At 38.9% G+C, this 27,449-nt stretch overlaps 2 protein-coding genes across 21 annotated transcripts in view; one reads left to right on the top strand and one right to left on the bottom strand.

The window, feature by feature from the left end:
• Positions 1-7,343: 7,343 nt before the first annotated feature.
• Positions 7,344-25,326, top strand: LOC124082196 (C-X-C motif chemokine 2). 9 transcript variants are annotated; one of them, XM_046428647.2, is made up of 10 exons: positions 7,344-7,528; positions 15,321-15,428; positions 15,535-15,597; positions 16,527-16,590; positions 17,398-17,511; positions 18,880-18,995; positions 21,917-22,977; positions 23,084-23,207; positions 23,299-23,382; positions 24,142-25,326. In XM_046428647.2, the coding sequence occupies exons 7-10, from the start codon at positions 22,563-22,565 to the stop codon at positions 24,197-24,199; spliced, it is 681 nt and encodes a 226-aa protein (XP_046284603.1). In that variant the 5' UTR covers positions 7,344-7,528; positions 15,321-15,428; positions 15,535-15,597; positions 16,527-16,590; positions 17,398-17,511; positions 18,880-18,995; positions 21,917-22,562; the 3' UTR covers positions 24,200-25,326. The 9 variants fall into 9 exon arrangements, with proteins under 9 accessions (XP_046284603.1, XP_046284600.1, XP_058430044.1 ...); XM_046428644.2 differs by having other exon boundaries at positions 16,530-16,590; XM_058574061.1 differs by having other exon boundaries at positions 15,321-15,416.
• The window catches only part of LOC124082200 (platelet factor 4), a 113,294-nt gene continuing 99,348 nt past the window's right edge, over positions 13,504-27,449 (bottom strand). For 11 of the 12 annotated variants that reach the window (XR_009225341.1, XR_009225342.1, XR_009225336.1 and 8 more), the window contains 3 exons: positions 14,640-14,865; positions 14,173-14,299; positions 13,504-14,052 (listed from right to left, as the gene is read on the bottom strand). Coding sequence is in view for 1 of the 12 variants with exons in the window: in XM_058574063.1 (XP_058430046.1) it covers positions 13,965-14,052; positions 14,173-14,299; positions 14,640-14,745 (321 nt within the window). In the remaining 11 variants the exon portion in view is untranslated. Of the gene's footprint in view, positions 14,053-14,172; positions 14,300-14,639; positions 14,880-27,449 lie in introns of those variants that run through there. The other variant, XM_058574063.1, reaches the window with a different exon arrangement.

The following is a 27,449-nucleotide window of genomic DNA, read 5'->3' on the forward strand; positions in this document are numbered from 1 at the left end:
TATATGATAAATAAATAAATAACATTTAGGTTTATGTTCATATTTCTGTAAAAATAGCAAGGGTGTAAATTTTATGGATTTAGAAATTGATGAAGAATATTGATTTTAAAAAGAACAATTAATAGTCTAGTAAAGTATAAATTCTCTATTGTACTTATTTGTAAGTCACGTTCTAATACTGAAATTGTAAATATGTACACATTAAGTAAAGGCAAATGTATACAAGACGCTAGAGTAAAACATTTAATATAAAATAAAATCTATCACTTTCTCTTTTCTGTTTCAAGAAATGCAGGAGTGTTTTTTATAAAGAATGTCAAGCCTTTCTTCACCATATATTTTCTTGTTCTACTAATGTTAAATGTATACCCTTTAAAGTAAATAACCATTGCTTACAAGACTTACATTCTACAACTTTATTATTTTTAGGGTTTGAAGGCAAAATAAACATTAGAAAAATTTCCAAAGGATACTTTCAAACAAGCCATCTAGAACAAAAACATTGAAAATCTCTAGTGCCTAAATACACTTAAAATGCATTTATTGAGCAAATATTCCATGCTTGGCTCTGCATGATCACTAGTGTCATTGATTATTGTAAAATCTGTTAATCATCATAGCAATGTTGAACCTAACAATAGAGAAAGAAAAATTACACCAATGTATTTGGAAAGAAATTTTCAACTAAAGAAATGCAAATCAAGTACAGTGTTTAGCCTAAAACTGGGGAGTAAACCTTAAGATATATGTTAGTCTTGCTTATTTTAATCTTCTTTTTGTCATCTTTTAAACAGAGTTCTCAGAGTCAAGTAGGATTTGGGAGACAGAATGGAAAATGTACCTGAATTTTTGTATAGTATAAATGAGTATATGAATAACTAATAACTCTAGAAAGTCAAGGCTTCAAAATCCTACCCTTCCTGGGAGATTAAAAAGGGGTTGGTAGAAAATAAACAGATTAAGCAGATGATTCATCACTTTCCAACAGTTCCTGGATCATTTTCTTGACTCTTGGAGCTTCTGACTCTGGGAGCCCACCTGCTCTCTCCCTATTTCCCTCTCCCTCTCCCTCTCTCCCTGTCCCCCAACCCTCTGTTGACTTTGCTCCCACCATTGTGCTGCCATCAGCCAGGAGGTGATGCAGCCAGAAGGAGCCTCATAAGAGCCAGTACAATGCTATTTGGGCTTTGAGCTTCTAAAACTGTGAGCTAAAAAAATCTCTTTTCTTTATTTATTTTTTATTTTTATGTGGTGCCATGGTTTGAACCCAGTACCTCATGCATGCTAGACAAATGCTCTACCACTGAGCCACCTCTTTTCTTTATAAGCTACACAGCCTCAGATATTTCATGATAATAATGAAAAACAAACCAATACAACATTCATTTTATCAGTTTAGCAAACCCATGGCATTTTCACTTGTTCCAGCAAAAACTCTAGACACTGTTTCTGACTTAACCAGGCTTAGATCATTTTCTCATTTCTGAATCCATCAGCAGGGTGGGGAAAGGTTTGGACAGAAGCAACTGAGAAATGGCTTATCCTGTTTGAACCCTTGGACTGAGAGCAGGTATGACTAGATGAAAGAAAGAGGGTAGCCAGACAAGCAGTGTCGGGATACTGAATGGTGAAGTTGCCCTGAACCTGACACTAATGCCCTTGAATTGTGGGGGGAGATAAAGCCTAGAATTTGATGGCACGCTTTGATATCTTCATTCTTCCCCCTTAAAAACAAAGTCATCGCATCATTTTAGGGAAGTAGGGTTGGCAGTTGTGAGGCAATGAGTCCCTGAGGCAAGATGGAGTAGAACAGTGGAGCTACACTGCCCACACCTGCCTGCCAATCATCAGGGTTACTTCCAAGAATGGAGCAGTGGGTCAGCCTAGGGTTCCCTTTGAAAACTGGAGCCTAATCATGGGTCAGCCATGCAGGTCATTAATTTGAGAATGTGTCTCCAGTGTATAGGACTGAAGAACTGGGAAGAGTGAAATAGGAAAAGAGGGTGGGCAACTGGGATTCCATCCTACTGGAAACCCTCTAAGAAATATTGAAAAAATATCTGTTTAAAGCAGAAAAAAAAAGGGAAAATGTTTATCCATTGGCTCCTATTTTATGGCAAGGAATGTTTCATGGCAGCCACTGAGAAAAATTGGCCCAGGAAGGGAAAGACACTGATACAGCTGAGGCGAGGAGCTGTCAGGTTACTCCTGCAAGTGGCTGTTGCCACAGCAATGCCTGGGGAGGGGAGTAGAAGATGTGAACACCTGGAATTTACTGTTTGTCAATTCTGAATGAATGGTTCCATGATGATTATAGGGCAAATGGAATTTTACCACCAAAAATTCAATTTTTAAGGATTCTCCGATTTCTTTAAGAATTGCAGCCTTGCAAAATATGTTCAACTTCATTAACAAACAAGGGAATGCAGACTGTAATGACACTGAGATTTTATCTCACTCCAGTTAAAATGGCAAATTTCAAGAATACCAGTAACAATAAATGCGGATGAGGATGGGGGGGGGGGAGGTACACTCCTACATTGTTAGTGGAACTGAAAGTTAATACAACTACTTTGGAAAGCAATGTGAAAATTTCTCAAAGACTAGAAATAAACCCACCACATGACCCAGCTATCCCACTCCTTGGTGTTGACTCCAAAGAACATGCATACCAATCTTTATAGCTGAGCAGTGCACAATAGTCAAGTTATGGGACCAGCCTAGGTGTCCCCCAATAGATGAATGGATAAAGAAAAGGTGGAATATATACACAATGGATATAAAGAAGAATGAAATTATGTCATTTTCCAGTGGATGAATGGAATTACAGAATATCTCCCAAGGGAAATAAGACAGACTCAGAAAGTCAATGATCAAATTGTTCTCTCATATGTGGAAGCTAGAGAGAAGTAAGGTATTTTTTTTAAAAGTGATCTCATGAAAACAGAAGGGGGGAAACAGTGTGGTAGAGGAGGGAGATAGAGGAGGAGGGAGTGGGGAGGGGAAAGGGAAGGAAATGCATACTGACATTGACAAATTATACTATGTGCATGAATGTATATATCACAATGAATTCTACCTTTACACATAAGCACCAATTACAAACAAAAATTAACCAAAGGAAGACCAATAGAGTAGTGGAAAGAGATCAGGAGGAGGGAGGAATAGAGGGAAGATGGTAGTATTAGAGATTGAAATGGAGCAAACTATGTTATGGGGATTTATGAATATGTCAAAAGGAGTCCCATAATTATATAAACCAAAATGCATTAATAAAAACATAAATTTAGGGCTGGGGATATGGCTCAGTTGTTAGAGTGCTTACCTAGCATGCACAAGTCCTTAGGTTCAATCCCCAGCACCACCAAAAAAAAAAATCCCATAAATTTATAGAAAAAATTTTTGCTTTCATGAGTTTAAAGACTGCATAGAAATCTAACATTCCCCTCTTAAAATGGACTTGACTTAGAAAATCACTTGTTCAAATGAGAGAATTAATTTGTTTCTTGTTCTAAGTTATAGTATTCCTGTGCTTTGAAATTTTTAAATTTTGATTTATGAAGATTTCATTGAGTTAAGTGGCATGTTAAGGTAGCATATAAAATAAAAACCACATAACTCTTTGCTTTTTATTTCATGACAAAAACATGTGATTTTGATTAAGTTATTTCCAAGAGTTAAACTCTATAATCTCCAAATGTTGGCTGCTTCTTGACATGCTTCATTCTTTTGGCAGCTCCTCTGGGTAAACTATGTCTGACTATCTGAGTCCTCTCATTTATGTCAGTTATGAGTTGTGTGTGAAGACCAATTGCAGCAAACACTTTCTGTTTTTCTTCCGTTCCAAGAAATAGACAAGATATTTGGATCCCAGTGACCTAAGGGCCTCCCTCTCTGACCCACCTCTTAAAAGTCCAGCCACCTCTTAACATTTCACATTGGGGACCAAACCTCCAGCACAAGAACCCTTGAGGGGTAAACCAAAAAGAGGCCTAGAGTTTTGCCAATTCTTGGTGAGAAATTGGCACAATGAAGTTGGCACAGAGAAAATGAAGTGGGATATATTTCTACTTTGGAGAAAATTCTTTGGCTATCCTTCAGCTGGATCTGATTTTTCATGGACTTTTCTGTTATGTAGGTCAACATATTTTTTTTTAATTTATTGTTTCATAAAAGTTAAATGAGATGTTTGTCTCTTCCCAGTGAAATGGTTTTCCTAAAATCACCCACTTCCCATGCTTCTACTACTTTTCAACACAAGTTGCTGTTTATTGTTAATGAATCTACGCATTCATTAATTAAATATTTATGTACTGTTTAGAAGCTGTGAATTGAATTAAGTTCTGAACTAGGTAACCAAGAGGAAAATGATAGACCGCATCACTACTGAACTCACAGTCTATGGAGTAGGACAGAAAGACATGGAGTTATCCAGGGACCCAACTCTCTTAGCAATGGACAGAGCTCTATAGGCTGTCAGAGGAGGGAACACCTGATTCCCTTTTATGGAAGGATGGGAGCTGCCAGATAAAAGTTTCTGGAGGAGGAACCGACCTAAGGTGAGTGGATACGGTGGACTGATTCAGAAAAGGAGAATGGAATAAAAGAAGGCACGAAAACTGGGAACAATGTAGTATGACCTGAGAGGAAAAATAAGCCGTTTATTATAGTAGAATGAATCAGACATAACTTTGTCATGTTCATATATTAATAAATGACCAATGTAACTTCACATCAGGTAGAACCACAAGAATGGGAAGTCATAATCCATGTATGTATAATAAGTCAAAATACATTATACTATCATGTATAACTAAAAATAACAAATAAAAAATAAGCAGTTTATTTTTTTAACAGAGTTTAACATGAGGCAGGGAGTGCTGAGAGATCAAGAGGAGGATGGGTATAACTCAGTTGTAGGGGGCTCCTACTTGTAATTGAGGGGGTATTTCTAACATCCCCTCCCCCATCATAAGTTTATAATTCCTCCCAAGGGGTTAACCCAGCCCCTGGGTTCTGAGCACATCATGGGATGTGGAGCACACTAGTTACATACCCTCATGAGAGTTATATGCTCTGCCAGGAAAGCAATTATATCTCATTTCTGTTTGCATTCACAGGTCTCCAGTGAGAGTGCTTGTGGAAATAATGCATGAATAAATGGTTTCAGGCCATTGCTTCCTAAACAAAGTGTCCTGAGGAAGGACATGAGAAAACTGCCCTTGAAGGATTTTAGCATCCTAGATTTCCTTATTGACCTTACTTTCTTTTGCTTGTTTTGGCCACTCACTACTTGAATAAAATCTCAGTTGAATACAAGTGAACAAAAAGATATTTCATCCACAGCCAGAGTTTGAATTCTAGAGGATGTGCTGGAGAAGAGTACCCTGCCTTAGATAGAGAAATGAACCTGAACAGAAGTCATTAGAAAGTTCTAAGGCCTAGCTCTGCCAACAGGACCCCAGAATGTAGATGAGATCTGAAAGTGCATTCAAAGCAAGAGGACCTGAGATATTTGACCTTTATGGACCATCTGCCTCATGGCCAAAGGAAAGATCTAGTTAATTAGAGGTTGTGTGGTCTAGACAGAAGGAGTGAATAATAACTATTCATTATATACATTTTAATTCATGTATGTGTATAAAGCACAGCAATGGGTTTTATAGAACAGGTAAAATTGGATTAAGTCTAACTTCTAATGTAAAATTAGACATTTAATCTGTCTACTTTCTTCTATAATCATTCTTCTACAAAAAAAATCAGCTATTTTTCTCCTCTGGCATGATAATATAATAATAAGATCAGATTTCAATACTTGAAATTGTTAACACCGATAAATGTGTCATATATTAGCTTTTCACAGATGTCTTGGGAGTAGGTTATTGATTTTTAAAAAATGTTTTTATAGATTGTTTTGCATCCCCATTTTCTTAAGATTGTTTTCTGAACTCTCTGGAAGTGGTACTTAGTAAATAAATGATGTCATGACTGAAAGGAGAGTGACCAAGAGACCTTTTTGCAGCAGTGCAACAGGGGAGAAGAGAGAAAGAGAGAGAGAGAGGAGAGCATGCGCGCAAGGGAGACAGAGAGATCAAGAGAGAGAGACAGAACAAGAGAGCAAGAGAGAGAGAGGGGCCCAGCAAAAGGGAGTTTTTATAGCCCAAATCTAATGAGGACTCTGGGTCTGCAAGCTGCCTTGTTGGCACAAGGAGGGGTTGAGTGTTCAGCCTTGAGTGGGGGTTGAATGTTCAGCTTTGATGCAAACAGGTGATAAAGGACAAGAGAGAGGGGGGTTTGAGTACCTGGGATATCCTGCAGCTAACATTTGTTCAGCCTGCCCTGCAGATAACATAGTTCAGCCTGTTCTGCACCCAACAATGACCACATAGTTCAAAAAGAATATAGGATTGTCAGAATAACAAAAGAAAAGAAAATGGGAAATTTTCCCTTTAAAAATATAATAAATTTATTTTGAAGATGAAACCATCATTATGATTTTGATACTGTGGAGATAAAATTTAGGAAATTGCAAGATGAAGATATAAACCACAAATGAAAATACATGACATGAAGATACAGCTTTCTATAAGGAAAATTATGAATAACTATTAAAATTTGATATTAAATATTATTCAATGTTCATTCAATGTTTCAATGTTCCTCCAATGTTTTGGTTGGAAATATCTTTGTTTTTATTGTTTTCTTCTAGGCTCTGTTCATATATTCAGGAAACTTTTCAGGGACAGAATTCTGAATGGTACTGATTACAATGATGTGGCACTGCTGAAGTGTGACTGAGCTGATTCAATGGCTGACATGTCTAAGCAGTTAAAGACACCAAAGAAATGTGAGATCCAATTATGTATAGTGGAAGTTATGGTAATAGTGAAGAAATGCCTTGATGGCATATATTTTCCATTTGTATGTATTATACATTGAATATAAATGTCTACAATTAAATAAAATTGAATGAGCTTGTATTAAAACTTCAGAATGTGATTGGAGGATGTGGATAGACAGATGAAGGGAACTCAATAGATTCCATAATATTACAGAAGTGACTGTAACTGAAAAATCAAACAAGTCACTGATGGTACAAAGAGCATGAGCATGAGTGTCTATGAATAACGTGGTGAGATCTCTGAGCCTAACAAGGTTAGCAGTTGGGAAGAATGTCTTTTATGTTCAATTAACTATCTGCTGGCTAGATGCCTTTTGCTCAGCCTTCAAATACACCATTGCATCAGCATTATTGTTCCTCTTCATGTAGTTAATATTTGACAAATATTTATTTAGCCCTGGTATTTCAGGTATTTATCTGGAATTGAAAGTGAAGAGAGGGAAGAGGTTTGACCATTATTCCCTGATGTAAAGTAGGAAAAACAGATAAGTGCATATTCACAGTCTAGCTTAATAGTCATTCTGGTGATGGAGGTATGCGTACATTGCCTTATTCCTTCTTTGATAATAGTTCCTATAGTTTTCTCTAACATGCTGGCAGAAGAAGACTGATTCTGCAACACAGATGGTAAGTGAAAGCTAATTGTTCCAACTTTGCTTGATGACTACTCTGCCTGCAAGTTTTATAGCCTATCATCACAAAATGCCAGATAAATGTGTAATCCCATGTTGTATCTGCTACAGAGAAGAAATAAATATTTGGCATGGCTTGAACATATCTCCCAGGTTTTACATAATGGGAAGTTAATCCTTAATGGAACAGGGTTAAAGGGGGAACTTTTAACAGGTGGTCATGAGGATTCTGTTTCCTGTGTGAATTAGTACCATTATCACAGCAGCATGGGGGTGGGTTCCTTTTAAGGGATGAATTCTTGAGTTCAGCCCTTTCTCTCCCTCTCCTGCACCCCTCTCTCTTTCACCTTGTGATGGATTACCTTGTGTAAGCCCTCCGCAGGTTTAGCTCTTCAATCTTGGATTTGCAAGCCTCAAGAACTAGGAGCCAAATAAATTTCCATCTATTGTAAGTTCATTCAGTCTGTAGTATCCTGTTACAACAGCATAAAAAGGACTGAAATTGTTTCATCAAAATCTTATTTCTTTGTTGTTGTTGTTGTTGTTGTTTACTAGGAAGACAGTTAAGCCAGGCTCCCAATCATCAGATGTCTTGTATATTTTATAATCTCTAGATATGTTAGTTGACAAACATTGTGGTTTTGTTATTTGATTCTTTTAGTTGCTACCAACAGTGGAAAGTACCACCTGTGTCTGTCATATTCAGCTTCTTCTAACTAGCTGTCTGTATGCAAGCTTTGGATTGTGATTCTGTGTGGGAAAATTCTGGCCTGTTGGCCTTGTTCTTAATAGGTTACGTATTGGGTCAAGGATTGTGGCCACCAATGTTTGGAATGGCATGTGCTCTTGTGCAAATCTCTAAGGAAAGGGAAGAAAAGTAGTATTCACTAGTAAGATTTCAATTCTGAATCAGACCCTATGCTGGATCCTACTATTAGTGTGATTTACTCCTTTAGTTACCGTGCATGGTGGCCACCTTAGTCCTTGTTTTGGAAATGAGGAAACTGAGTAGACTAAGGGTCACACAGAATCAAAATTAAGATTTAATCCAAAGGAGTTGTCTTATCCTATTTTGTATTGCTGAAATTGAATAGCACAAAGTAAGTAACTTATAAATAGAAGAAATCTATTTCTTAGAATATTGGAGGCTGAAAAGTCCAAGGACAAGGGGCCACATATGATGAGAAGCTTATTGCTATTTCATAACATGACACTGGGATTTTCATGATGAGAAAGCCCATGAGAGAGGGCCAGGGCAAGAGCAAGAGAAAGCCAAGAAAGTTGAGTATATTTTTACAACAACCCACTCTCCCCATTACTAAGCCACTCCTGCCACAATACCATTGATCCATTCAAAACAGTGGAGCCCTTATTAGCCATGTCCCAATTACCATCACAGTGGCACTTACATTTCAACATGTGCTTTGAAGGCATTTTAGTCAGCTTTTTCATTGCTGTGACTGAAAGATCCAACCAGAATAACTTTAAAGGAGGAAAAGTTTATTTGAGGATCCACAGTTTCAGAGATCTCAATGCACAGACAGCAGGCTTCATTCCTCAGGGCTGGAGGTGAGACTGGACATCATGGGGGAAGAGTGTGGCAGAGAGAAGCAGCTCACATGATGATAAGGAAGCAGAGAGAGACTCCACTCACAAAACCATGCCCCAATTCCCACCTACTCCAGTCACACCCTACTACTTCAATTACTACTCAGTTTATCCCTACCAGGGGATTAATTAACTGATTGGGTTAAGTCTCTTATACCCCAATCATTTCTCCTCTGAGAAATGCAAGAGAATTGTCCCATGCATGAGCTTTTAGGGGACACCTCACATCCAAACCATAACAGAAAGGGAGACTCAAATTATTAACCCATTGGGCTGTTACCATTTATGAGAGAATATAACAAAAAGAGAAATATGGGGAAAAATCAGTATAAAACTGCTAAACTCACTAAATTAATATGTTTGTTTTTTTCCAAAGCCCCCTGGAAAGCAATGTATTTTCTGCCCTTGGTTAAGTTCCCATTAGAAACAAATCTAATGGCTGAAGCAGAACAGGCAGTGAATATAACAGGACAAGGAGGTAGCACCTCATATAGACACCTATTTGTTGTAATATCTGTATGTCAAAAATTGCTTGTCATGGGAATTCCAACCCAGGTCGGGGGTGAGAATGAAGGAAGAGGATACCTGGCCAAGCAGATTGAACTACGCAGCTGGCCCTGCTCATTTCATGCCTGCTGCCTCTCCAGGTGCCTTCTCTAGATTGTGGACTCAATAGGAAACATAAGAACTTGAATCTAATTAAAGTGCTTTTATACTAACATCCATGTCCAGCAGTGAGTGATGAAATTATAGAGTTGTGGTCAACATTTTTTAAAAGTTGGATAGCATAATGCAGAAAATGAATACCAGAATTCACAGTATAAAGCAAGTGTAAGTATTGTATTTTGAATTTGTTAATTGTGTGTGAGCATGTGTGGGCATATCTGTATATAGATGTATACATGTGGAACTATATACAAACATAAATACATAAATACACAATGAATATATGCATACACTATATATATATGTGTGTATATATATATATATGTATACATATATATATGTATATATATATACATATATATATGTATATATATGTGTGTGTGTATATATATATACATATATATATATGTGTATATATATATATATATATGTATATATACATATATATATATATAAATGATATAAAGGAATGGATAAAAATGAATACTAGATTACTGTCACATGGATTTGCCATTCATTCCCTGGCCAAAGAAAACTTGTTCTATTATACTGGAACTTGGTTTTCTATCTATAAAATTGGGACAAGAATGCTCCCTAACTCCTTGAAATATAATCAAGTAATTACTGTTTCTTTTATGCGTCTGTGAAAACAAATGTCACTTTATTAAAATTTAACTGTTCAGCTTATAACCATATCATATGACCAGTACTTTGAAAAAGAAAAGGATATTTCTGAGTGGTGAAATTATAGTTTTTAAAAAATATTTATTTTCTCTTTATATGCTGTTATCTGTAATAACACATCCTTTATAATGAGAAAACTGTGGATATATCTTTAAATTCAAGTAAGCCTTCAATGTACTTCATATTACAAAGGAAACTGTTACCACAAAGGCCTTAGAAGAAAAAAGAGAGCAAAGATTAAAAAATGGCAGAACAACTTCTGGGGGCAAAATATCTTTTTGTGGTTTTGTTTTGTTGATAGGGACCATGACAGGAGGTAAGTGCCTAGTTCCTGCCTTTTTTCCCACTGCCTGCTTCCAACCAACACCAGGCTTGGGAGGGAAGGGGTGGATGGACAGCTCAAGTACACTCAAGCTTATTACTCCATAAATGCCTGAACAACAGGGAATTGTGTGTGTGTTGAGCTTTTCCTTGTAAGGAAGACCTCTCCCAATGCCCTTGCTGATAAAGACAGCAACTGGAAAGTGTTCTCAGAATAGTTAGACCACAGTAATTCCGAAGTAAAGGCATATGAGGCCCCGAGATTCTAGCACTGGTTCACTTGGAAAAATTTGTTTTGGCCTTTGTCCCTTTAACTCACCTCTCTTGTGGGATACAACTGAGTGTGTTATTTGAGACACACAGCAGAAGAGGAATGAGCAAAATAAACCACTCTCATCTCCTTTCCAACGTTTTCTCCCACAAAATTCATTTGATCTGAAGAACACTGGTGCTATTGCGACCCTGTATTGCTATCTGTCACAAAAAATTGCTTTGCTAAACACTTAAAACTCCAAACTGACTGAGATGGTATTTTGGAAGCATTATTGATAGCAAGAATTAATATTTGCTGTTCTTAAGCATGAAGAACTACACCAAATGTTTTACAGATGCCACTTCTTTAGTCCTCACAATAACCCATGAAGCCTATACTCAGATTGTTCCCACTTCATGGATGAGGAAACAAGGCACAGAGGGAAAGTGAATGTAGCACAGCCTTGAGAGCCATGCTAAGGACTTTGAGTTTTGTTTTATGAAGGGAAGTGCCATAATTATATCTGTGTTTTGAGAGATAATTTAGGTAAGAATGCATAAAAGCTATACAGGAAGTGATAAGCACCAAGTTGATGAAAACTAAACAGAAGACCATTGTTCACTCTCTTTCCCCATAGACTGCAGCCCTGCAGAACTATGAGCTTCTGTCCAAATATGCCGAGGACTTAACGATCATGCATCTTTCTGTCTAGTTTTTCATGTTGTGGTAGTACCACTCTTCCCTTTGACCCACTAGCAAACCCTAATCCATCTACAAGAGCCAGTTTATGGGGTCATTCCTTTCTGAAGCATGGGCTACCATGCTACTTGCTTGTGTGAAAGCACAATGTGAAACCCAGAGCAGGGAGATAGGAACCAGACTGATTTATACAGCTTCTAACAAGCTGTGGCCTTTCCTAGACAGTTACCTCAACTCTGTGATGGGGATAATATTGCCTAACTTGCAGTGTGGGTGTAGAAATTTTGTATGATGTTGTGGCACTTCATAAGCCTTTAGAAATTGTGTCTGTTTTAATTAATTTGTCATCCTAAGGTGTCCCTTTTTCCCAAGAGACTGAATGGCATCATAGTCTCATTTCCCTTAGGAGTTTAAACATACCATTATACAAACATTGTCATCTTAGGTCGAAATTGCCTTAGTTCCTAAGCAAGCATCTGTGGCTTCCTTCTGCCTCAACTAGATTTTGCCTTCTTGCCCATTGAGGTAGGCTGAATAATGTCCCATACCCCCCCAAGATTCCCATGGCTCGATGCCTGAAACCTATGACTAGGTTACCTCATATGGCAGAAAAAAAAATTCACACATGTGTTAGGATGTTAAGATAGTAAGGTTATTCTGGTTGATCCAATTGGGCCCAATGTGTACACACAGCTCCTTATTAGAGAATGTCAGAGGAGAGGGCAGATGTGACAACAAAAGCTGAGGCTGGAATGATACACTTCAAACTTGGAAGAAAGGGCCCCAAGCCAAGGAATGGAGGTGGCTTCTAGTTGCTGAGAAAGGTAAGGAGAAAGAATGCCCTCTAAAGCCAGAAGGAACACAGCCCTGAGGACATGCTGAGTTTAGCCCATTAAGACTTATTTTGAATTTGTGACCTTCAGGACTGTGAGATAATAGAGTTGTGTTGTTAAGTCACTGAGTTTGTGGGAATTTGTTACACAAGCAATAGGTAACTAATATACCCATGTTGCAACATCTTCTTTTCTCCCCAAAGTATAGTAACATTTTCCCAAAGTGTGAATGAAAACATCAGCTTGCACTGCTCCTGGTTCCATGGCTGTTGAACATGTAATATTAACACCTCTAATGTTAAGGAATGCAAGGGAGAATACTGAACTGCAAATAAGGCAACTCCTCAACCTGAAAATGCCCAGGGAAAAAAAATTCTATTCAAGACATCTGCATGCTTAGAGGAATACTAACATGTAAATATAATAAGAACAAAACTGGTAGGTTTGCAAAACAGGGATCCATTGTAGGCAGCAATATGAATACAAAAACTGTTTTTGATCTTCATTTTTGTGGAATATCAACATTTTCAAAAAACCTTATAAAGATTAAGCTATTTTAATGCAGTTTCCCAAAGTATCAATAGAGTAATATTAACTAATGTTTTCAAATTCTATTTTTATTAATTTTCTAATAATAATGTAGTAGAGTCTAAGTCTTTTTTATAAGATTTTTTTATAGAGAGATATAGAGAAAGAATTTTTTAATATTTATTTTTTTTATTTTTTCGGTGGACACCACATCTTTATTTGTATGTGGTACTGAGGATCGAACCCAGCTCTGCTGGCATGCCAGGCGAGCGTCCTACCGCTTGAGCCACATCCCCAGCCCTAGAGTCTAAGTCTTAAAGGGATAAAATCAGAGTTTGATTTATTTACTTAATTAAAAAAAAGAGCCTTGGAAACTAGTAATGATTAAATTCTATTTTTTTATTAGTTGCTCAAGACAATACAATGATCTTGACATATTAAATGCTATTATTAACAAAGCTAACACATAAAGTAAATATGCATCTATGAAGTAATGCTGTCACATAAACATGCAAATATCTATCAGCCAAACATGTAGCACCAAGCAAATTCAGTCCTTATAAAACAAACCCTCCTTCAAAACATTTTTTTCTTAAAATTCTGGAGGTATTTTCTTGTAAGAAAATATGATATGACATCACTATTTTCTGCTCTATTATGAAGCAATATTTGAGAAAATCACAACTTGATTCATATGATTTATTTATTTAAGATTTGAAGGTTAATATAATCATTAGAAGTTTTTTTTTTTTAGTTAGAGCGAATGTGTGTGGGGGTGTGTGTGGGGGGGTCCACCCAAACATGTTTTATAGCAAAATACACATTTAGCCAGGTAGAAACTACTTTGCCATGAGTTTCCGGACTAATCCCTTAAAGAAGGAGACCTCCCCTTCAAGGCAAATTTTACTCCCATTCTTCAGTGTAGCTCTGCAGGAAAAAGAGAAGAGATGCACCTTTTGGTGCCTGGATTCCAAAACAAGATCTGATAGAGGGACAGAGGGACAGCTGGGCAAAAGGCAGCACCAACTGCTCAAGGTCAGGACTCACATTATCTGGGTGTTGGCACAGTGGGGTCCAGCCTTGATCACCTCCAGGTTGGTGATGTGCTTGGCACTGACTTTGGACATGGTCTTTAAACACAGGCACTGAAGGTCCCCATCCTCTGAAGGATCCTCTGAGGGTGGCAGAAAGGGTGAGTAGCCAGGAGTAGGGGAGGGAGGAGGATTTCAGGAGTGGCCAGAGGCACCTAGAGAATCTCCCAGCCCCTCCCCCACCCCTGCCCTTGGTCTTCATTTCCTTAGCCCCGAATTGCATTTCCAGAGGGAAGGTATATTGACTCAGTGGCAGCACGCTTGTGTAGAGCTTGACACAGCGCCCTCACACTTCCGAAGCCCAGGACAATAGAGCTGGAACCATTAAAGTTAAGGACACTGCCTCAGCCCCCCAGGGGTTCCAGGAATCAATTCCCACTGTTCTGGTTGGTCGGTCCCTCCCCGCTTTACTTCTGCTCTCACCGCTCCTGGCGACTGTGATCACAGCTGATAGGAGCAATAGCCCCAGGAGCAGCAGCCCGGGTTTGAGCTGGCTGCAGAGGCTGCAGGAGCGCAATATGAGGCCCATGTCCTGGAGTTTCCAGCAGGATCCGAGTGCTCAGGGCAAGTGGGGGCTAGGGTTCCCAGGCCCGCGGCTCCAGCGATGTCCCCGCCTCTTTTATCCCTCCTGCTGGTCCAGTCCGGAAACCTGGGATGGGGAATGAGGAACTGGGGTGCGGAAGCTAAGTCATTTCAGAGAAGAGTTGGGCTCTAGCCAGGCAAGATTAAATAAAACAACCCAAAAAAGGGCTAGAGTCAGCTGCCTTGGCCTTAAGTTGGCAGCAGGAGTCACATCTCCAACCCTAACTGAAATATGCACACATTTATGTAGTTTAAAACACTAGTGGTCAATCTTATAAGGTCTATGTTTTCTTTATGTGGAATCACAGAGCGCTCTGTGGTCACCATGCAGTTTACACAGTGTATACCTTTGAGACCCAGACAATTTCTGTTTCCTTCTTAACTAGCTCCTGCATTACCAAAAACTGCCCTTAGACCCTGCCTTTCTGGTTGACTTCTGTTGAGTTTGGCTACTACTGTGTAGTTAAAGCTGTGTTGTGTGTAATTGTTTTCTGCTATTGAAAAGTGCAATTCATTCTCTAGGCAATGACTGTCTTCAGAATTTCACCTGAATGTGGAAGCCTTCTCCAGTCTCTTGGATGAGATTTACCAGCTTCACTAACCATCTTCCCGTACACTGTAAGAAGCAAGGTCAATTATCCTCATTACTCATAACCTTAGATATATTACAAAAGTTGTATTTGATTTTTTAAAAAATATTGGAGCTTGAATGATTCTCCATTTGTCTTCATCCCAGATAATATTCCAGAAGAGAGAACAGGAGAGTTTGGTGGGCCATGTGTCCCAGTCCCAGTGAAGGGTGAGATGGGCTGTATTGCTGGTGGGGAGCAAAGGAAGGAGGAATGTTGAACATAACAATAGAGAAAGAAAATTACACAAATGTATTTGGAAAGAAATTTTCAACTAAAGAAATGCAAAGCAAGTACAGTGTTTAGCCAAAAACTGGGGAGTAAACCTTAAGTTATATGTTAGTCTTGCTCATTTTCATTTTCTTTCTGTCATCTTTTAAGCAGAGTTCTCAGAGTCAAGTAGGATTTGGGAGACAGAATGGAAAATGTACCTGAATTTTTGTATAGTATAAATGAATATATGAATAACTAATAACTCTAGAAAGTCAAGGCTTCAAAATCCTACCCTTCCTGGGAGATTAAAAAGGGGTTGGTAGAAAATAAACAGATTAAGCAGATGATTCATCACTTTCCAACAGTTCCTGGATCATTTTCTTGACTCTTGGAGCTTCTGACTCTGGGAGCCCACCTGCTCTCTCCCTGTTTCCCTCTCCCTCTCCCTCTCTCCCTGTCCCCCAACCCTCTGTTGACTTTGCTCCCACCATTGTGCTGCCATCAGCCAGGAGGTGATGCAGCCAGGAGGAGCCTCTTAAGAGCCAGTACAATGCTATTTGGGCTTTTGTCTTCTAAAACATGAGCTAAAAATATCTCTTTTCTTTATTTGTTTTTTATTTTTATGTGGTGCCATGGTTTGAACCCAGTACCTCACGCATGCTAGACAAATGCTCTACCACTTTGCCACAATCCCAGACTACCTCTCTTCTTTATAAGCTACACAGCCTCAGTTATTTCATGATAATAATGAAAAAACAAAAAATACAGCATTAATTTTTATCAGTTTAGCAAACCCATGGCATTTTCACTTGTTCCAGCAAAAACTCTAGACACTGTTTCTGACTTAACCAGGCTTAGATCATTTTCTCATTTCTGAATCCATCAGCAGGGTTTGGACAAAAGCAACTGAGAAATGGCTTATCCTGTTTGAACCCTTGGACTGAGAGCAGGTATGACTAGCTGAAAGAAAGAAGGTAGCCAGACAAGCAGTGTCCGGATACTGAATGGTGAAGCTGCCCTGAACCTGACACTAATGCCCTTGAATTGTGGGGGGAGATAAAGCCTAGAATTTGATGGCACGCTTTGATATCTTCATTCTTCCCCCTTAAAAACAAAGTCATCGCATCATTTTAGGGAAATAGGGTTGGCAGTTGTGAGGCAATGAGTCCCTGAGGCAAGCTGGAGGAGAACAGTGGAGCTACACTGCCCACACCTGCCTGCCAATCATCAGGGTTACTTCCCAGAATGGAGCAGTGGGTCAGCCTAGGGTTCCCTTTGAAAACTGGAGCCTAATCATGGGTCAGCCATGCAGGTCATTTATTTGAGAATGTGTCCCCAATATATAGGACTGAAGAACGGGGAAGAGTGAAATAGGAAAATAGGGTGGGCAACTGGGATTCCATCCTACTGGAAACCCTCTAAGAAATATTGAAAAAATATCTGTTTAAAGCAGAAAAAAAAATGGGAAAATGTTTATCCATTGGCTCCTATTTTATGGCAAGGAATGTTTCATGGCAGCCACTGAGAAAAATTGGCCCAGGAAGGGAAAGACACTGATACAGCTGAGGCGAGGAGCTGTCAGGTTACTCCTGCAAGTGGCTGTTGCCACAGCAATGCCTGGGGAGGGGAGTAGAAGATGTGAACACCTGGAATTTACTGTTTGTCAATTCTGAATGAATGGTTCCATGATGATTATAGGGCAAATGGAATTTTACCACCAAAAATTCAATTTTTAAGGATTCTCCGATTTCTTTAAGGATTGCAGCCTGGCAAAATATGTTCAACTTCATTAACAAACAAGGGGATGCAGACTGTAATGACACTGAGATTTTATCTCACTCCAGTTAAAATGGCAAATTTCAAGAATACAGGTAATAATAAATTCGGATGAGGATGTGGGGGGGGGGGCGGGAAGGTACACTCCTACATTGTTAGTGGAACTGAAAGTTAATACAACTACTTTGGAAAGCAACATGAAAATTTCTCAAAGACTAGAAATAAACCCACCACATGACCCAGCTATCCCACTCCTTGGTGTTGACTCCAAAGAACATGCATACCAATCTTTATAGCTGAGCAGTGCACAATAGTCAAGTTATGGGACCAGCCTAGGTGTCCCCCAATAGATGAATGGATAAAGAAAAGGTGGCATATATACACAATGGATACAAAGAAGAATGAAATTATGTCATTTTCCAGTGGATGAATGGAATTACAGAATATCTCCCAAGGGAAATAAGACAGACTCAGAAAGTCAAGGACCAAATTGTTCTCTCATATGTGGAAGCTAGAGAGAAGTAAGGTATTTGTTAAAGGTGATCTCATGAAAACAGAAGGGGGAAAACAGTGTGGTAGAGGAGGGAGATAGAGGAGGAGGGAGTGGGGAGGGGAAAGGGAAGGAAATGCATACTGACATTGACAAATTATACTATGTGCATGAATGTATATATCACAATGAATTCTACCTTTACACATAAGCACCAATTACAAACAAAAATTAACCAAAGGAAGACCAATAGAGTAGTGGAAAGAGATCAGGAGGAGGGAGGAATAGAGGGAAGATGGTAGTATTAGAGATTGAAATGGAGCAAACTATGTTATGGGGATTTATGAATATGTCAAAATGAGCCCCATAATTATATAAACCAAATGCATTAATAAAAACATAAATTTAGGGCTGGGGATATGGCTCAGTTGTTAGAGTGCTTGCCTAGCATGCACAAGTCCTTAGGTTCAATCCCCAGCACTACCAAAAAAAAAAAAAAAATCCCATAAATTTATAGAAAGAATTTTTGCTTTCATGAGTTTAAAGACTGCATAGAAATCTAACATTCACCTCTTAAAACGGACTTCTCTTTGAAAATCACTTGTTCAAATGAGACAATTAATTTGTTTCTTGTTCTAAGTTATAGTATTCCTGTGCTTTGAAATTTTTAAATTTTGATTTATGAAGATTTCATTGAGTTAAGTGGCATGTTAAGGTAGCATATAAAATAAAAACCACATAACTCTTTGCTTTTTCTTTCATGACAAAACAAGTGATTTTGATGAAGTGATTTCCAAGAGTCAGGCTCTATAATCTCCAAATGTTGGCTGCTTCTTGACATGCTTCATTCTTTTGGCAGCTCCTCTGGGTAAACTATATCTGACTCTCTCTGAGTCCTCTCATTTACGTCAGTTATGAGTTGTGTGTGAAGACCAATTGCAGCAAACACTTTCTGTTTTTCTTCCGTTCCAAGGAATAGACAAGATATTTGGACAGCATGATTAATGATGAAGTCAAATTATTTCATCCCATGAAACATGATGAAGTGTCCAAACTGTAGCCACAGATATTCTGGGTTTTCAGATTTGAGTAAGTAGGCATTCAACCAAAATTGAATTTCATTTCTTGAAAGCTAGCAGGTGCATGCATGTCCACTAATTTCATTTTGGTAATATTCTAAATTAATTTAGAAAGAGAAACCTTTAAAACGTGAACATTGTGTTTTTGAAATCATTTCAAATATATAAAAATTGTAAAAATAATACAGTGTCTGTGAATCCTTTACTCAGTTCCAAACATTTTTCATTACCTGGTGCATTTGTCAAATCTAAGAAACAAATCAATGTTGGTCATGCACATTACTCTTTGAACTAAACTCCAGACTTGATTCAGGCTTCACTAGGTTTTCCATTAAGTCCCTTTTCTGTCTCAGGATGCAATCTAAGTTAGTTGCCGTGTTCTCCATATTTTTGTCTAGTTCGTAATAGTTTCTCAGTCCTTTCCTATTTTTCATAATCTTCACAGTTTTGTAGAATGCTGCTCAGCTACTTCAAATTCTTCAATTTGGACTTGAATATTTTTTTTCATGATTATACATCAGTTATGAATTTTTGGAAAGAATATCAAAGAGTGCCTTTCTTATGACATCATGCCAGTGGGTATGTGACATCCTCATGACACCATACTGAAGGTGTTAACCATCATTTCTTGCTAAAGCGGTAGTTTTTCCTGTTTCTCTCCCTGGGGAAGTTACTATTTTTTCAGAATTTGGCACATCAAGACAACGTAACAAACTAACCAATGCCACAGAAGAGAGTTATGCTGTTGTACCTCAGTTTCTTTATTTGTAAACTTTACCTTCCATAAAGATAATAGTAATGTCTACTTCACAGGGTTGTTTGAAGACTGAATGAGTCAATATTTGTAAAGCACTTAGAGGAGCATAAAATAAAAGCTTTGTACCTTGGGTAGGTGCAGAGGGTTAGTAAATCGCTCAGGGTTTGTGGCAACTAAATATAGGAAGCAGCTTGTTTCATATTTACCCAGAATCCTGTAAGCCCTTATAATTTAACTACTATGTTTGTTGAGGAAAAAACAGATGTTAAGTTTTCTCCCTAGACAGAGGAGATATAAGAGGAAAAAAAAATACCTCTGCATGCCTTTCTGACTTCACAACTTAATAAAACCAGCACATATTGCAAGTACAATTAGAAAACAAAAAAAAAATTTCAAGTTTTCAATAATTACTTTCACATTTGTAGACAGTTTCCCATTAAATCCCAGTAAAATAGTAACCACACAAATTCTCAACTACTCATGAACTAGTCACAAAATTATGACCTTTAGATTACTTCTCATTTCCTTCTCCCTGAAACAAACTTTAATCTCTTTTTACTTTTCTGGGTTTTTTTCCCCCAGGATCACAGTGATAAATACTAGAGTGATTTTTTAAATAGTCATTCATTTTGTACATCTTTTTCAATAAATGAGTCTTTTATTCAAACTCTTTTTTAGTAGATGAAATGATTGAAAGTGGAATCACAAAATCAGTGATTCATCTTAGCAATAAAAAATAAAATCCCATCTATGTGCATCTCATAATAGAGCACACATATGCCTTCCTTGATGAAAGTCTGAAATATATTTTTTTGTAACTCTCAATTGATTTTTAAAAGTTTTTAAGTGTGTAGCGCTGACTACAGCAGGAAACTGCTGAAGAGGTTACTTTGCCTTTCTACTTTCGTTGAGTCAGTGCATTCTGGGTATCCTTTCTGTCAAGAAATTAATCAGGGACATGGGGAAATTTACTGACAAGGACTCAACCACAAATACTATCTATAGTGTTTAAGCACAACATGTCAGCACATGTATTCCACTGTACACCAAAATTATTGTGATAGCACTGTCTCCAATTAGCACCAGTACCAAGGGCATTCTGGACACCCAGATGATGGTGGTTTTATGAACTTTATTCTAGGATATGCCTTGATGTCTAACAGACACATTGCTACTCCATATGGTGTTGTATGCAGTTAGACACAGTTGGGGTCAGCAACTGATATAGAAAATTTTGAATGTGAAAAGGAAAATTGGGGAATGAACTTATTTTTTAAAATGTCTTCAAAGAAGGATTCACAACAGGTTGAGTTTCTGTTTGGGCAATATTGGAAAAAACTGTTCCCACTTTATTTAACAAACATTTATAAGGCACTTAATCCATGCCGGTGCTTTACGAATGTTGACTCATTTTTCATAACCACCTTGAGGGAGAAACAAAGAGGTTTAACAAATTGCAGGTGATATGGGAATTATGTGCAGCTAGAGCTACTTGCCCGGTGGTTGACAGGGGGCACCTGCTAGTATCTGTTGAGCTGGGCAGTTGGAAACCCTGTCCTGCAGACCTGTGCCTGTAGGGCAGAGGCCATTAAGTTTCTCCTCTCCCTGCTCCCATTGTATTGTATTTCAGGTTTCTGTGATAAAGATCTGAATACAACTTGGAGAAACAAACTCACGCCCTGCCCTGCCCTGCCCTCTAAAACCCAGTGATGAAAAAGTTCTCTAAAACTCCTGGAGAAAAAGCAATCAGAGAGAGTCAGGTTGAAAGAATTTTAACCTGGAATGATGGTGCAATGTGATGATCATTACTATCCAAAGACACCAATTGGTGTGAATATACTATGTGTACAACCAGAGATAAGAAAAATTGTGCTCTATACATGTAATAAGAATTGTAATGCATTCTGCTGTCATATTTAAATTAAAAAATTACATAAAGAAAACAAAGAATTTGAAATCGCTCATCAGAAAACAGAGACGTGTTTCTAGAGAAAGAGGACCAACGTGGAATACAAGACAGCCCCGTATTAAATGAAATGGGATTTGTGTGTGTGTGTGTGTGTGTGTGTGTGTGTGTGTGTGTGTGTGTGAGAGAGAGAGAGAGAGAGAGAGAGAGAGAGAGAGAGAGATTAGTGTTTCCTATCTCATTTGCATGATTCTATTTGCTGCTCTAGGGCACAAGTGCTGCGCAGCGGGTACCCACTCCCTAGAGTCCAAGAGCCTGCTACTCAGTGTTATCAGAAAAGCTAACTCCTTGAGCCTGCTCCACCCATCCCTCTACTCTGCGGCTTAAGAGTGGCCAACAGTCCGGTATTGCAAAGATCAAAGTTTAACCCCTTATACGTGGGATATTAGATCTCAGGGGAATTTCAGAGGTCGCCAACATTTCAGAGGGAAGAAGGAAGTTAGTCAGGATCCAAAGAAGAGGTCGTGTTACATTCAACTGTTGACGTTGATCCCCATTCCCACCAAATGGAAAACGCAAACAAGATAATTGGGGATTGAGGATATACAACATGAGAAGCAAGTCGAATATTCTCTTCAATCTGCGATATTGGCTCAAGTTTTGAACAAGAGAATGAATTTCAGGTGTATATACAATAAGCAAAATCAAAAATTAGGGACATACAGAGGAAAGGTATATAGTGAACTAAGCAAAACCTAAGACCCCCTTCACGCTCTTCCTTAAACCCCCACGTCTGATAACTAGTATCATCCGCTTCCTCTAAAAACTTGGCACCCTCCTGCAGTGGATCTCTCAGGCTCTCAGGATCTCCCAGCTCTTGCCTCCCTCTTTGCCCTATGCACTAAGGTCACTGGATGCCCACAGTCCCCCTCGCAGGTGGTTTGGGATACAAAGCGAACAGCCCAGAGACCCTGGGAGTTAGGCAGGAGGGCCAGGAGGGCGGCACCGGTGTGTCCCCCCTGCTCCAGCCAGGGGCAGGGCGGCGTCTTCTTTCCGCCCTCGGGGAAGCACCAGGAGCTCCGGGAATTTCCCTGGCCAGGGGCTCTGGCCTTTCCCGCCAACCATGCATAAAAGGGGCTCGCGGATCCCCGAGAGCCACAGAGCCAGGACAGCAGCCCCTCGCCACAAGCTCTTGCACTCCAGGCTCCGCCGCGATCCTCCCGCTGAGTCCCATGGCCCGCACCGCCTCCGCCGTCCCCCGCGCTTCTTGGCTCCTCCGGGTGGCTCTGCTCCTGCTGCTTCTGGTAGCCGCCTGCCGGCGCGCAGCAGGTGAGACCCGCGTCCTGGGGTCCCCAGGATGGGACTGGGATTGAGGGTACGGTGTGAGGAGGCCTAGGATGGGGACAGCCCCGCTAATCCGGTCTCTTCTCCTCAGGGGCGCCAGTGGTCTCTGAACTGCGCTGCCAGTGCTTGCAGACTGTGCAAGGAATTCACCTCAAGAACATCCAAAGTGTGAAGGTGACGTCCCCAGGACCCCACTGTGCCCAAACAGAAGTCATGTAAGTTCCTTGCGGTCAGAGGCTGCTGCCCTCCACCTGGCTCCCCTCCCCCCGCCCCTTGCCTCACTGGGATCCTCCCTTCTCTCTGCAGAGCCACTCTCAAGAATGGACAGGAAGCTTGTCTCAACCCTGAGGCCCCCTTGGTCAAGAAAATCATCCATAAGATGCTGAACACGTGAGTTATGGTTTCTATTTACACGTGTAAATGAAGTCATTATATTAGGAAAACCCATGGGTGGCTGACCGACTAGAAATTGTGACTGCTATTTCAACAACTTAGCCATAAAATAATTAATGTGCTAGGGAAGAGGGGCGAAATTTATTTCCTAGGTTTTGCATCCCCACCAGAACCCTGTCTCTATTCCAGTGAGTGTAGGTAACAACTGCCTTCTTTAAAACTGATAAATGTTAGTTAGGTATGCTAAAGAGCTTTCCACTTGTTAAAAAATACATCCCCCCTGCCACAGTCCCTTCTGGGGTTCAAATCTGGTATTTTGTAGCATGAGGCCCTGAAGTTTAGTGGTGAAAAGATTTTGCAGCAATGTTGCAGAGTAGAAGTCTGATTCCCCCAATATCTATTCACTTTTGGCTCAGGATAATTATTTCATTTTATCTGAAACTTAGTAAAATAAGGGAAATAATAGTAAGTATTTCATGAGCTAAACGAGGCCCAGTGTGACAGACAGCAATAGGTTCCGGTTGTTAGTAGAACATATCTGTAATAGAATAGAGAATACGGACCTCCTCCCCACCCCCCATTCCTAAATGAGAACGTCCACCATCCTAGAGGTCTCTGCTACTAGCTCGGCCATCACAGGCATCAAAGTCCTCTTGGAGCCAGGCTGGGAAAACTGGATTCAAAAACTCTGGAGCTGAGGGGACAGAATGCTGCACAGTCACCTTTCCTGAGCGAGCAGCTATTTAAAGACAGCAGTTTTTTCATTTCAGTGGCAATTCCAGCTGACCAGGGGAAGGAGGAAGTTCCTTGGTGACTGTTCCTGACACAGGACCTGACTTCATATGAAAAAGAGATGAAAAGATAGCTCCCGAGGCCGCCTGGAGTGGCCTTAGTATGCTTGAACATGTCTTCTGAGAGCTCTTCTATTTATTTATTTGTTTTCAAAGATTCTATTTTAATATTTTATTTATAAAATAATTAAGGGTATGATTAAATCTACTTGCACATGGTATCATTATATTTATTGTTCATTTTATATCAAATCCAAATTAGTTCAATTCTGATTCTTATTTGTCATCTGAGGGATCCAAGCAAACAGAAAGGGAGATCATTGTCAGGGAAGGAGAATGTGCATACACATCTATTTTTGTAACTCTTTAAAAAAATGTCAGTTGCTATTTATTGAAATGGCTTTCCAGTGCATAGTCAACATTTCTCATGGTGAAGCTTTATGAACTACAGTGTTCTAAATATCCCTTGGACATTTTATGTCTTTCTTTTGTAAGGCATAATGCCTTTTTTTATTGCTGGTTATGTAATATGTTACTATGTCTTAAAACAAAGAGGTTTAAATATTAATGTTTTTACAAAGAATGTGAAAATAAAGTATTTAAAAATAAAGAATGTTTATTTTATTTCCTGGAGGGGAAAAGGGATATCTTTACTAGATAATTTAATGATTTACATCAGTGTTTCTCAACCTTATCTTCCTGGGGATTCAATTTGCTGCGTAGACAAATCGTGAGTCATGCCTAATTTCATCTGGTGATGGATCTCACTTCTCTTGGCTCACAACTAATTAAGAATGTGCTTCTCCAAGCTGTAGGCTACTCTTGATGTGAGAATTATTAATGTAGCTGGATGATGGATGGATGGATGGAGGAAGAGATATAGATGGGTGTAGACACAGATATTCTTTAATGAAGTTGACAGTGAAATGGTGGTAGAGTTAATTTTTTTTTCTTCAAAACTATTTACATGTGTCATCAGTAGAAGCAGAAAAAGTGAATGTCTGAGTACCTGTAAAAAAAGACTAAGCTGCAATTCAGGTTCAAGTTTCTAACTCTCATAAACATAAGAAATTACCACCAAATTTAATGTTTTTCTAATTCTTTATACTAATTATATGAAACATGGCTCTAATATTTGACTACATCAGTTCCCACCCTTCCTAGTGAAGTTTATGTAGAATTTGATACAATGTTTATCCTGGGAAAGCCTTTGGATAGCTTGGTATTCAATGCTGCCCAAGGATGACAGCAGCAATCTATGTTTCCAAGAGAGACAAAAATGCCATGTCTAAAGAGAAAATGTATCAATAAAAAAGAAAGAAATTCTAAATCTGAAAGGAAAGAAGAAATTTTTGCACATGTGTGAGGTGTGTGCTCATCTCCAATTTAGGACTGATTCAGGAACCCCTGAGTTTAGGTAAACACCTCCAGCAGATGCAAGAAAGCTGGTCTTTCTGCTTGAGATCAAGTTCTGGCTTGGCTCAAGTAGCTAGGTAAATAAGGCCCTAAGCAGCAGGAAACAATCTCTCTGAGTTTTTTTCCTCACATCCAAAAAGTTAAAAATTATCTCTTCATAACTCCCAGATATTAATTGTGAATGAGATAAAAGAAGAAAGGAAGAAAGTTTATAAACTGCACAGTAATAAATAAATACAAACCATTCCAGAAATTCCATAAATACTAGCATTTACTCTCTAACCCTGAGTTAGAGGACACTGGGAAATGTTACAAATAGGACCCAAGAGCTCAATAAAGCCACAACTTGAACCTAAGTTCAGTCTTTATTTTCAACATTGTCTGGAGCTTGCTGTTCTGGATGCTGTGTTCCAGTCAATATGGAACACAGAAAACAAGAAGGACAAAAGAGATGATTTTATTTATATGATGGTTGAAGACAGATTTCAAAGGATCAGATAAACTTTGGGGTAAATTCCAACTATATCATTGTAATCCTGAGCAAGTTTTGTGACTTTACTTGACTTTATTTCCCCTTCTATAGAATTAAGATAATAACAGAGTATATACCTTCTGAAGTGATTCAATGATTAAATGTTATTGATGGCTACAAAAAACTGCTTCTTGTCCTGGGTTCCCAGGACAATGTCATGGACACATCTCAGTCTTTAGATCAAAAGAAAATGTAAATTGTAGTTTCCATAACAAATCACCCTATACCTTCAAAGTGCACAGCAGTTTCCTATGGGGGAGTGTTATGGCAGGAAGTGAGACATAAGGGTGTGTGAGGTGGTAGTCCAGGGTGAAGGAAGTAGGAAAAAAAATAGTATGTATCATATCTTCACTTCATGAGGCGATCCACAGGAAACAGCAATGACCAGAGGGACTGAGGTTTCCTGAGAAATGCTACCAAAGGAGACAGTGGAGAGGAGGAAATATGGTTGAGGCTATTCTGTCATTGCAAGTCCTTCTTTGTAAGGTCTCCTGAGATGTCCTCTCAAGACTCCCAAATATAACAGAAGAGACATTGGGGGATGGTGGAGGTGGAAGACCCACATTAGAACAGTGGGGGCCATCCAGAAAAGGCGTGATAGTGTTTCTTTCTCTGGATACCTATCCAACTAATAAGGAAAAGGGCTAGTCCCATGTACATCACCAGTGTCCCACTTCACATCCCTCCATTCACCAATGAGTTCAGCAGTTGCAGTGGGCAACAGCTTCTCAACTTGACCTCTCTGTTCTTCAACTTCTCTTTCTGAGTGCTTTGTTTGGGAAAGGGGACTTGGCAGAGAGTCGGCACCATTCCCATTCCAGAAGGCCTGTGATTTAATGCCCTATGGTTTAGAGGAAATCCTTATAGAAGGACAGAACTTAGTAGATGAAGACTCTGTTTTCCCAGTCCCTTGCTTAGACAATGCTAGAAATTTTTTTCTTCTCTCTTTCTCTTTATAAATATGTGTGTGTGCATAAAGTTATAATAATATATAATATATATCATCATATATTATATATAATATATATACACACATATGTGTGTATGTATGTGATATTTTTAAATAAATAAATTTTATTGTATCCTAAGAAATTTATTTTAAAATAAAGCTAGATATAGTATAAAATAAATATATAAAATACGTAAAATTTCTTCACTCTTCATTATGTTCACATTTTCATTTAGACACCTGAGCATATTTAATAGCTATTTTTAAATCCTTAGCCACTAGTTTTATCATTCTGTCATTTCTGATTCTGTTAATATTGACTAATTCCTCCACTTCCCCTGTGGCTCAGGCTGTTCCATCTCTTGGCACTCTTGGC

The sequence above is a fragment of the Marmota monax genome, unplaced genomic scaffold, assembly GCF_021218885.2.
Source record: "Marmota monax isolate L192 unplaced genomic scaffold, Marmota_monax_Labrador192_F-V1.1 WCK01_AAM20220418_F8-fsc00132, whole genome shotgun sequence".
Classification (NCBI taxonomy): Eukaryota; Metazoa; Chordata; class Mammalia; order Rodentia; family Sciuridae; genus Marmota; species Marmota monax.